The sequence below is a fragment of the Candoia aspera genome, chromosome 10 (genome assembly GCF_035149785.1).
Source record: "Candoia aspera isolate rCanAsp1 chromosome 10, rCanAsp1.hap2, whole genome shotgun sequence".
NCBI lineage: Eukaryota > Metazoa > Chordata > Lepidosauria > Squamata > Boidae > Candoia > Candoia aspera.
The window spans coordinates 19,749,098-19,761,583 of NC_086162.1; the positions used below are offsets into that span (position 1 = coordinate 19,749,098).

The 12,486-nt window shown below is 49.8% G+C and overlaps 1 protein-coding gene across 2 annotated transcripts in view; it reads right to left on the reverse strand.

Annotated features, from left to right (window-relative positions):
* IGLON5 (IgLON family member 5) overlaps positions 1-2,717 on the reverse strand; it is a 91,763-nt gene extending 89,046 nt beyond the window's left edge. For both annotated transcript variants that reach the window (XM_063312214.1, XM_063312213.1), the window contains exon 1: positions 2,532-2,717. In XM_063312214.1, the coding sequence (XP_063168284.1) occupies positions 2,532-2,592 (61 nt within the window). In that variant the 5' untranslated portion in view covers positions 2,593-2,717. The remainder of the gene's footprint in view (positions 1-2,531) is intronic.
* Between the last annotated feature and the right edge of the window lie 9,769 nt (positions 2,718-12,486).

Below are 12,486 nucleotides of genomic sequence, written 5' to 3' on the forward strand. Positions count from 1 at the left end.
CCACTGCTGGAGCACCAACCAAAAGGGTCTGTCTGGCAATGCCACACTGCCAACCAACGAGAACCCTCTGCTCTCCAAAGGAGGTGGACTTTAGAACACATTCTGTCCATGCACGAAGCCCCTGGGACCTTCTCTGGACCTTCTCTGTAATGGCTCAATAAGGAAGTACTGGAGAAGGCCTTCCTGGGAAAGGCATTCCTGGATCTTTGGGTTCAGCTTTCCAGAAAGAGTTTGTTGCAGCAAAAGCAAACATCCCAGTAGTATCTTAAAGGCAAGCAAGTCTGCCGTCAGATGGATCTGACGGCTGGCAGCATACGAGCCAGCCAAGAAAAACAGATGCCAGGAGGAATTCGCTCATCTTCAAGGTTCCACAAGACTCTTGCTTGTACATGCTAAGAATGCCAATCAACCATCTGCAAATATGATCAACTGAGCAATTCTAAAAACAGAACTTCAGCATCAACAGAGGCCCAGGCAAAGCCGAGCAATCAACATGATGCTCATGAAAATGTTATCAATATCAACACTAGCTGTTGCACCATTTGTAAATCTGGAAAGAGAGAGTTCTGTTTTCTCCAGTACCAGAACTCAGATGCTCTTAGTTAAATCACTTGGCAATTGCATCAAGAAAGCACCAACCATCCAGAATTACTCCATCAAATCCACTACTATGGGATATTATTACTATCAGAGACTAAGATTAACACTAAGATGGGTTTTAGGAAATGCTTAGGGAGATTCAAGAAAAGAGAGATCTGTGCAAAGCAGCTGGGTTTTATAACTCAATGGAACTTCCCCTTTCAGGGATAGTATATCCTCAAATGACAAATGTCAGGGAAAATGACAGGAGATGTCTTGCTACAATTGAGTAATAGATCTTTGAATAGAGAACTTTGGTCAGATCAAGCAGATTTCTCCTGCTGTTGTGAAATCAGGAAAGCCTTTAGAGTTAGGGTGATCTACAGCCCTGCAAATTCAAGGAACTCCTATCAGTGCCAGTGAGCCCACTCCAATGCCAGTCCTGGCGCCTGCACCAGGACATGGCACCATTGTTCAAATCACAATCACGTCAGTCCTTGTGATGTTGTCATGCCTATGCCGTGATGATAGCAGCTCTGTTTACTTCCAAAGCCTGGGATGCTGGTTTGAGATTTACCCCAGGGATGGAATGTGAAGTTCAAAGGGCAGGAGATAGGGAACCCAGTGGCTGAGTTCACATAGCAACCTTTACCTGGTTACTGAAGTAACCCATTTCTTGGGTTTGTACAACACACTGAAGCACATCCTGGCAAATGGGTCTGAGTTCACACAACACACTAACCAAAAAAACCTGCCAAACACATCAAGATTACCACTACCCCAGCTTCGGGTGTTGTGCAAATCCAGTTATGAAGTTTGCCCCAGTCCTGGCTAAGTATGTTGTGTGAACACCACCACTGAGTTCTACAGGCCTAACTTCCAGGTAAGCCTGATTACTATAGGTTTGCAGTTTGGCACGTCCCCTGGGAGCTCTGCAGACCTCATCATCCCTTGGCGACATACATCCGGATCTCCCCGCTTCTATCTTCCATCTCTCTTTTGGGTTCTACTCCAGACAGCAGAAGCCTTACCTACACCATCACCCTTCTTCCCTGCAACTCTCTCCCGAGTCCTGCGCACATTACACAACTGCCTTTGTGGCTCTGTTTTTTCCCCCAAACAGACGACTCCGTCCAGCAGCGAAGGACTGCACGGAGACCGCAGCAAAGCGCTCCGCTTCGCTCTCTCTCAGCAGCGAACGCCTTCCCGCCTCCCTTCGGAGAGACCCCGCACGCCCGGGGTTTCTCTGCCGAGGACCCTCTGCAGATCTTCACCCAGCTCGCGCCCCAGCTGGGTCTGATCTTTCCACTGCCGCCCACGGCAGGGAAGGAAGAGCCGGAGCCCGCGCAAGAGCGGGGTTGACAGGCACACTGCGCTTTCCGCGAAAGAGAAGGAAGGAAGACTCCCGTAGCCGATGAATATTCATAAGGGGCCACAATTGTGCATTCCTACAGCACGCCTGCAGTTGTTGTGACATCTCCTCGGAGTGAGGGGGGAAGGGGGTTTCCGAAGGCATGCAGCCGCGGCACCCAACGTGACACAAATCTGCAGAGCGGGGAGCAAGACCTCGAGGAAACGCGTGCACCGGGATTTTGCCCCAGGGGGGCGCGGGCAGCGGGCATGTCTGGGGGAGCCAGTGCCTCGCGGGGACTCAGCCCCCCCCCCCAAGATGCCTAGGTACGATTGCGCTACCTTCGTGGCACGCAACCCTGTTGTGATTCCTGGCGGCGGCGCGCGCGCGCATTCACACAGAAACCCACGCGTGCCCAGAGACGCATTGGGTATTCCGTCCGCGCACGGCTTCACTCCCAGCTCGGCTTGACCCTCTCCCCAACCCGCACACACACACGCACACGCACACGCACACGCAAACACCCGGCCGGCCGGCCGGCCGGTCCCCAGTCTTCCCCCGCCCCCGCCCCCCCCGGCACCGATCGGCGGGATGGCAGTACCTTGCGAGAGACAGAGCAAGCCCATCTTGTAGAGGAGCGCGCCCAGCAGAACGCGGTTCATCGCTCCGGCTGGTCCTGGATGGAGATGCGGGAAATTCTGCAGCCGCGGCCGGAGGAGCGGCAGAAAAGAGGGGGGACGGCGGAGGATGGCACGGGCTGGCTCTCGCGCTCAACCCGCCAGCCTTGCTGCATCTCATAAGGGGGGGGGGAGGAGGAGGAGGAGGAGGAACGGGGGGGGGGAGAAAGAAAGCTACCGAAGGGCTCGAAAATTTTGACAGACAGTTGGGCAGAGATGAGGGACGCCCCCGAATGGGCCAATCAGGAGGCGGCCTGCGTTGGAGGGGGCGGGGCATGCAAATGAGGCCGGAGGGGGACCACCAATGGGTAGGTGGGATGGCAGGCTGGTGGGAAGGTCTGGAGGGGGGGGGCGCCGCTGATTTATGAGGGGCTCTTTGTTACTGCAGCGGGGCTGGGGGATTGGGGGCGCTCCCTGCCCGTCCACGCAGACGGCTGGGGAAACCCAGAGAGATCCCCCCGCTGCCCTTCCTCGAGGCCCCCTCGAAAACTGCCTGGGGGGGGTCTCCCGCAGGAAAAAGAGAGAAAACGGGGGGGGTTGAAGCTGTGCCTTGTTCGCCCCAGTTCCGCCCTGCTGACTTTCCCCAGCCGGGCTGCCTCCAAGGGGGTCTCCCCCGCCGCGCTCCCCCCCCCACCGCGTGGCTGCTCTCTAAGCCCCCCTCCGCGGTTCCTCTGCCCGCGTTCCTCCGTCTTCCCACCCCGCCGACTCCGCGTCCTGCTCCCTCCGGTTGCTCAAAGAAAGAGCAGGGGAGCGGGGGAGGGACCGGGATTCATTTCCCCCTCTGCTGTGCGCTGAGGCGGGACAGCACTCAGCACATGCTCGGAGGCCTCTAGATGTCACCGCTGGACGAGGGAAGGGACGGCGGGAGAGCGGGAGGGCAGTGGACCCTTCTCCCAGGCATTGGGGAGCCCAAAGGCAGGACTGAAGAGCCGATGTTCTCCTTCCGACGTTGCCTGCTGCCCATCCTCGGTCTGGGGTCTTCGCCCCCCCCCCCCGCCGCTATTGGGCTAGCCAGCATCTCCTCTCGCCTGACCAAAGTTTCTGCAGTGATGCAGGCCTGCGAAGCTTGGTCCTAAGTCCAGGATGTGCTGCTACCTTTCTTAACACACTCACAGAAATTCCCTATAGTGCAGTGTTTCTAAATCTGACTGACTTCAAGATGTGTGGACTTCAACTCCCAGTCTGGGAGTTGCTAACTTGCTATAGTGAGTCAAATTCATGCAGGGAGCAGAGCCACAGAGTTCAGCCAAAAGAACCAGGTTTGATGCTCTGATCAGGCCAGGAAGCTGGTGGGGCTTCCCTTTGGCCAGCCACACCTTGACTGGTGGTGTTCAGTCCACAAGCTGTGGTTAGCTTAACCATAGCTTATTGAATAAGCTACTATTGGTTGGTCTTACCTAAGCTGTAAATCAGTTGTTGAAAAACCGGACTAGCTGGATTCATCTGGCATACAAGGCTTCAAGCAAACCATAGTTTGGTTTAGCAGATTGCACAAATGTAATTGGAGCAAACCATGTTACCCCAACTGAGGCACAGCATAGGGTGTAAATGCAGATGCTGCCAAGACTTACCCTCTTTGGGAGGACAAATCTGTGCATCCCACTCTCACAGAACCCCAGACTGTCCTTCTCCAGCTGTTTTGGAGATCCGGCTTCCAAAGGTCCTTGCCAGAGTGGCCACTGGTGCCTTTGTAGACTTATCACCCACCTCTTTGATTGCCCCCCTCCCCAGCATCCTCCAAAACGCACATCTACAAGCTCTGAGAACAGGAGATCTCCCTGAAGACACAGCAGCTTCGTCTGGGGGAAAAAAACGGTTTTGTACAAGTATATTGTATCCTTTCTGGATTCCCTGACCATTTCAGTCCATTTCCCCACAGACCCATTCCCCAAACTTAGTTTCTTAATAGAAAATTGGAAGTTGGAGTCCCTGCTGCGGGAACAGTCACAAAATGGTTGCTGGTGAGGCTTTCTGATTCACAAAGTGACTACCAGGGCAGTTAACTGTGGCCACTCGGAATTTACCTGAGCAAGGTGGGAAGGTCAGTTCCATGCCGTGTTCTCCAGCACTTAGCATTGATGCCTCATGTTTCCATGCCATGATTTTCCTTTGATCTATCAAGGTGGCCCATCCACTCTGGCATAAGGGCTATGATGGGGAGAAGAACTAGGTGGGCCTGGATTCATGATGCCCACAGGGAAGGGGGGGCAAGGAGGCGGGCCAAGGATGACATCATGTAGGATGATGTCATCACACAGATGACAGCCAGTCTGGTCTAGTGGTTAAGGCACCGGGCTAGAAACCAGGAGTCTGTGATTCTAGTCCTGCCTTAGGCATGATAGCCGGGTGGGTGACCTTGGGCCAGTCCCTCTCTCTCAGCCCAACTCGGTGCAATGTAGACTAGCCTCCTCATGGTGCACCCCGGGCAACATGACTTGTCATGGCTAAATAGTCTACACATCTGGCTGCTGGACCTCACAAGGATTTCCCAGCAAGAAAAAGCAGCATGAACACCGAACTGCTATGCCATACAATAAAAAAAAAAATCACACAGATGCCATAACTGATATACTTAGACTTTGTGATGCAAGGATACAATTCTGGCATTTGGTGATGATAACATCATGTCACTGTTTTGACATCATTAGATGCCGCGGCCTCAGCCTGGGTTCAAGTCCACCCTCAGCTGTGGAAGCCATCAGGTTGACTTTGACTAGGGTTGCGTTCTCAGCCCAGCCTACCTCGCAAAGTTGTTGTGGTAGAAGGAAATAAAAGATGTGCGTATTTTGCATAGCCCTTTAACTCCTGCTAGGAAAAAGAAAAGACAGGAATGCAGTAAATCTGTTGACCGAATAAAATAAAATAGGCCCAGAGGGAAAGAAATATGATGCCAGTGTAGGGCAATGGTTGAGTTATTGGAGTAGGACTTGGGACAACCTGGGGCTTTTGGGCCAATCATTCTCCCACAGCTCGATCTGTCTTGCAAAGCCTCTTTTTGCTCCTGGAGAAAAGGCAGAGGATCAATCAACAGCAACAACAATTAATAATGTTGGAGTCTGGTGTTTGGTAGAATGTCAGCATCACATTTTACATATCATCTATCTATCATCCATCCATCCATCTATCTAAGATCCACAGGGACTGTTGACCATAGCTAATGGTTGCCTACCCCCAGGGAAATTCATACATCATGCACCCACCCAAAATGCCCTCTGCAAATGTGAGAACAGACCAAACACCCCCTTCCAGGAAGTCAGCCTTGCCCTTTCATCAGCCCTCAAGCTGCCTAGCTAAACATTTCCAGTCCTGCCAGCAGAGAACGATATCAAGGCATTGCTGCAAGGAGGCAGTAACGTGGCCCATGACCTCAGGCCAAGGGCAAGCCTCAGTTTGCTCTCCCCAACCTACTTCCCCATCAGCCATTGCCCCATTGCAAGCTTTCCCCTCTAGGGAAAGACCCCTAGTGGTCATTGGGGCAAAGGGCAGCCACATCAAGGGCTCTCTCAAGCATGGCTGGCTCTCCGGCCTCTTGGGAAGATAGTTCCAGCCACATTGATGCTGGTGAGCTGGTGATGGATGCTAATTACCAAGGATTTAATTGTTCCTCTTTACACCATTAACAACGAACTACTCAGCTTCTGGGATAGGGAGAGGGTCATTAATATGAGCGATTCCCAAGGAGTTGAATTGCAAGGGGGAGGGAGCCCCCTCCGTTGACTTCATCTCTCGCTGGTGTGCACTATGCCCATTTCATACCTTGCTGCTCCTTAACCAGCCAAGTGGAGGGGGCCATAGCTCAGCGCTAAAGGGCACATGTCAGCCTACAGAAGCTCTCGGGTTCAGTCCCCACCATCTCCAAGCAGGGCTGGGAAACTGCCTGAAACTCTCTTGAGTTGGGAGCCTTGTCACTTTCCTGGGTGTCAGCCTTCCCAGGTGGACCAGACAGGAAACACGGCCAAGTAGAGCTAATTCTACTTTATTGTAAGGCTACATTAACAGAATATTGCAAGTCTGAAAGTAGAAATCTCCTGCCATCTCCTTTACAGCCTGAGGACTTAGGGAGGGTCCCTTCGGAGCCTCTTTCTCCCTCCATTATGCAGCTGTGGGCTATGCCCTCTCTTATCTAGGCAGCAGCTTTTTGCCCATCTCTCAATACATGTCTTTCTCACATACCATTACACTGGGGTTGCTGAATTACAAGTCCCAGCATCCTTCACTGTGAGAAATACCAGCTGGGAGAACTCCACTTTGAGAACAGTTGGACAGCCACATGCCCCCCCCCCCCCCTCAGATGTGGAAGATGCTGGTCTAGAGAGACCCAAAGTCTGGTTCAATGACTGGATTCACACATTGTGATAAATGAAGGTTTGGCTTAGCACGGTGTAGTGAATAAGCCACAACTGCCCGGGTTTCACACAATACTAAGCTGTATTTCATGGTTTGCCAACCACAGTGGCTCAGTTCACCTAAACTAGGGCAACCAGATTTGGACTGCAAGAATCCAGATGACTGCTAAGCAACACAAACCGTTATAGAGTGTCTCTTGGTTCCCAGATAGTGGTGGTCCAGATTTTTACAGCTCAGATCCATGAGTCCTAGAGGCTGGTCCCTTGGGTGATCTGTGTCCTGTCTTTCACTGCACAACCCTCGCTCCAGTCCAGCTGTCTGCAGGTTTCCATTAAGCCCCAAGGGAAATCATCAGGAGGAAATGCCTCCTGTGGCGCTTTGTAGGGAGCAGAGCAGCCATCATCATTAAGGGGGGCTGCGCTTGAGAAATGGATGGGAAACTTCTCCTTTCCTTGGAGAAATTTGAGGAAAGCATCCCTCATCCTGTTCCTCTGCCTACAAAACTGCAGGAGAATTTCCCAGGCCCAGCTGTGGCCAGCAGTCCTGAGAACGCTCTCTTAGGCAAGTTTACTCCATCAGCCTCCTAACTTCAGCAGGGCATGCTCCCAAATCAGGGCGCAAAAAGGTTGCCATCTAAACACAACTTTGTTTTAAGCGAACACGTCAAAGGCATCTGTCTACTTCTTAATCCCAAACAAGCCATATGACTTTTTTCTCACATTGATCAGGATGCACAGCGTTAGGATAATTACAGCAGCTGTTCCTTAAAATAATTTAAAACAATAATTAAATATCAAGGAACAGACTGAGGCTTATCTCCATTTCCAAATTCTGGTAGAAATGAAATTGAGGGTGGTTCACACAATATGTTGGATTAGGCTCAAATGGGATCAAGTAGTTTATGGTTTGGCAGGTTCTGAGATTCTAGCCATTGCCTTAGCATGGGGTCCCAATCAGGCCCTCACCATAAGCCAGTGTTTCTCAACCTTGGCAATTTTAAGATGTGTGGACTTCAACTCCCAAAACTCCCCAGCCAGCAAGGGGAATTCTGGGAGTTGGAGTCCACACACATCTTAAAGTTGCCAAGTTGAGAAACACTGCCCTAAGCCATGGAATGGTTTATTTCTTTGAGGATCGCAGGCCACTGTTGTGCTATGTTGTTCTGGACTCAGCATGTTGTGCAAAGCCAGACTCTGAGTTGAAAACTAAGGAGAGGTGAGGGAAATGCTCTAAACTGCCTTTTAACAGTTTAATAATATGCAGAAAGCAGGCGGCATGGCTCCTGGAGCATAGCGATAAATGCGCAAACCTGATAATCTCTGCAGATCAGCTTGTTCCTAAAGGCACAAGAGTAAAGACCTTGTAAAGAGGTGGCAACCCGACTCAAATTGGGAATGGTGCCCCAGCGGCGTAGCATGTTCCGCCAGAAAAGACAATTGTGTCTTTGAGCATGCACAGAAGGGTCTTTTTCTGCAGCAGCTGGTAAATATTTTCAAAACCTATCCTTTAATTTTGAAATTAGGTCAGAGGGCATGGTTTACAGAAGATCTGACATCTCCCTTGCTGTAACTCGGGGCGTGCCCTGCAGTTTCAGCTGTAGCTTCTCTTTGTATTCCTTGCGTCTTCCAGCAGAGAGGAATGAAATACGAGAGAGAGAGATCAGAAAGACAGCTGTTTTTACCATTTTTTAAAAAGGAAACAATAATGGCCAGATATTAAATGGCAAGAAAAGCTACATCGTTCAGGGAAACCCATCTGCGCAAGTCCTGCTAAATGAGCAAGACACAGATACATAGAGAAAGTGCGGTTCTGATATTGTACCTTCCACATTATCTTGAATGGCACAATTTTATCTCTCTCTTCTCTTTCCCTTTCTCTCTTTCCTTCTCTTTTTCTTTTTCTTTTTCTCCTTCTCTTTCTCTCTCTTTCTCCCTCCTCCTTTCTCTTTTTCTCTTTCTCTTTCTCTCTCTCTCATGAGACATGACTGGGCGGCTACAAAAAACCATAAAGAACAATGTTAAAAAACATTCAACGAGTACAAAAATTAATATTAATGTTAAGAGGCTTTATTTCAATAATACATTGTATTATTACAATGCTGGCAGGGAGGTCTTTCCACCTAGTGGATGGACACTCATCTCTTTCCCAATCGTTCAAGGCACTACTTGAAGGCGTGAGCTACAGCAGTTGGAGTTGGCATCCATCAGGACGCCCACTGAGGACTACTAGTATGGTAGACTCTGAAATGTACTCCAGAGGTCATCTAGTCCAACCCCCTGCTTGCAATCATAGGTCAGTCAAGAATTTCCTTTTATCTCTCCGAGATGGACAACTGCTTCAGATAGTTGGAAAGGGGATTATCAAAGGTTTTTAATTTACAGAGGGTCAGTCTAGGCTAGCCTTTCTCAACCTTTTGACCCCGGACGAACCCTTGAAATATTTTTCAGGTCTTGGGGAACCCCTGCACATTCAGGCTCAAATATGGGCTAGAAGTTACAAAATTATCACATTCATTTCATGTGTAGGCATGGATATATGCATTAAAAGTGTTCTTAAACTAAAAATAAAGAACGAAACTTTCCTCTTTACTGTGAAGTTGCCTGAATTTGAAATAATTTTTAAAATAAACTGTGCTCTGCCAGAGAACCCCTAGTGACCTCTCGTGGAACCCGAGGTTGCCACGGAACCCTGGTTCAGAAACCCTGCTCTAGGCATAGCTCCCGGTCATGATGGGGGAATCTGCTTAAGTTGAGAGCAAGTTGTTGGGAGCAAAGGTAGTGGGTGCTCCTGCTGTGGGCACTGGATTGGCCATGTGCTTGACTTGCATGCATGTATAAATGCATGAGCAAGCAGGCCTGAATCCAGCTGCCCGTTGGGGATCGACAGCTTGCCCACTCCTGCATTCAACCTGGCACCAATAAATAATAAAGATCTCCCCAGGGACATTTGTTCCCCCCTCAGTCACTCTCCCTATGAGAGCAACTTGAGAGCAGTAGGGCAGCAGCCTGGTTTGAAGTCAAGCAGAGCGTCAGGTTCCATTGATTAAGCAGAGCCGTCTTACCGGACCCAGGAGGCGCTCCTTCTTGGTTGTGGTGCCTGCCCTGTGGAATCATATCCCCCCAGAGGTCTGGATGGCTCCCACTCTAAGGACATTCAGGAAGCTATTAAAGGCCTGGCTATTCTCCCTGGCCCTGGAGCAAGGTGATGGCTGAGCCCCTGTGGGATGAGGCTTTGTTGGTGGTGGTTATACGTCTGTGTTTGGGACTTCCATGGTTTCTTTCTGTTTTTTGTGGTTTTCCTATTTTTTAATTGTAAACTGCCCAGAGTGGTTAGGGCTCAGGCAGCCTCTGCATTGTGCCACTTCATAAATAAAATAAAGAATGTGTTTGAAAGGCATTCTAAAGTGCAGCCGTGCACCCTAAAGTCTCCCCCTGCTTTGGGCTGGCCCATTCGGCAGCAGTGCTCTGCAAAACCGTTCTGCCCTTTTTCCCCCCTTCCCCAACAGTTCTCATTCAATTGGAAGGGAAGAGAATTTGCTTTCAAAATGGCTCTCAAGGGAAAAGAGCATTTTGGAGAAATTCTCTGGGTGGAGGACTATGTTCTTGTCCTTTCTGAGTTACAAAGTGGCAGTGGCATCCAGGGGAAAGATCAAAATGGGCAAGGTGGCAGACAGAGCATCACGACGCAAGTGTGTTCATGTATGAAAGGTGCAGGGCTTGTATTGTGATGACGTGTCCGCTATCTTGTCCATGTTGACCCCCCCACCCCTCTCTGTGGACATTGCTGCAAAGTGGCCAAGTGATGTGGCCACTGTCCTGCCTTGCATGGTACAATAATCTTTTGGGAGGTTTCCCATGCTTCTGTGAAATCCCAAGGGAAGACATCAGAAGGAATCTCTTCCCATTGGACCTTTTCAGATGGAGAAGCGTGAGCAGCCAGTGAAGCCACAGAGTGACTGAAAGACGTATAAGAGGAAACGGCAACCCCAAGAATAGCTCCTCTGTCCCCACCAACAACACTAAGAGAAATCCAGAAGAAATTTTCAAGCACCCTGAGAATCAGGTAGGAAAACAGAACCCGCTGTTGCAGAGGAAGAAAATAGACAAATAGCAAAAAAAAAAAAAAAAAAATGTGGCAATATGTGTCTCTTTCAAAGATCCCAGCGAGCACAGATGGCGATGTCTTCTCATATAGTCTTGCACATGTCCCTTCACAAACTTTTCAAAAGTCTTAAGAGTCTTTAAAGAGAAATGGAAAACATGTGGCCCTTCAGGGGTCACTGAACTACACCTCCCAGGAGCCCCAGCCAGCGTGGCCAATAGTGAAGTATGCTGGGAAGTATAGTTCAGCACACTTGGAGAACCATAGGTGCCTCTTCTCTGAAACACAGGAACCTTTAGGGCAGGGTTCCTCAACCTTGGCAACTCTAAGCTGTGTGGACTTCAACTCCCAGAATTCTGGGAGTTGAAGTCCGCACAGCTTAGAGTTGCCAAGGTTGAGGAACCCTTCTTTAGGGGATTGAGCATCACCTGGTAGTTTCAAGGTGGATACTTTAAGGATAGCGTATGTACTGGGGCAAAGGGGAAAATGGGTGTGGTCCAGGAAGGAGGAGGAGGAGGAGGAGGAGGAGGAGAAGGAGAAGGAGAAGGAGAAGGAGAAGAAGAAGAAGAAGAAGGAGGAGGAGGAGGAGGAGGAGGAGAAGAAGAAGAAGAAGAAGAAGAAGAAGAAGAAGAAGAAGAAGAAGAAGAAGAAGAAGACTGAACTTTTTAAAAATACAATCAACTTGGTTTTCATAAACTGATGTCCAATCCTCTTCCTATATCCTATCTCTGCTTATCAAGTCTTCAGATCACTCTGTTGAATTCTACCGTACTTGGGGAATCACCAAGAGCAGCTGAGGAAGAGGTTGGGGACCACTCAAAACCTTTTGATGTTTTCAAGAGACAGATATGAACCTGGCAGTGCCACTTCTGCACCCCTTCCTTCTCCATCTCCCACTCTTTCCTACAGTTGGGAACAGGAGCCCATCTCTAGGCACCCCAACCCCCATCAGCTAGAAGGCCCAAGAGATAAAACTTCTAACCACCACCCTTCCCCAGACTCTAATCATCAGACAGCTGCTGGAGACACAATGGGTCAAGGAGACAAATTCTGCAGTTAGATTTAATAAGGGGGGTGGGGAATTTTATGACTGCTAATAACATCTGTTGCTATAGCAATGAGGCTAATGATGGGGACGTGGTAATCGAATTTCACGCTTCAAGGCTAGATGGGGGCCATTGGTCTGATCTACCGGGGCAAGGCAAGAGTGCAGGTTAGGTGGGCTCATCAGTCTGGCATAAGACATCCAAGGGGGTGGAAAATAGATGGCTGGACAGTCAAGACAGAAAGTGCGGACAAATTGTTACATCCCAAAATGGCAAGGAGAAAATGCTGCTGTCCCTCTCCCCAAGCTAATTATTCATGGATTATTGGGATTTTAAAAATTTATCTGCATTCCAGCTGTGAGTAAAACACCCTTGGCAAGACTAA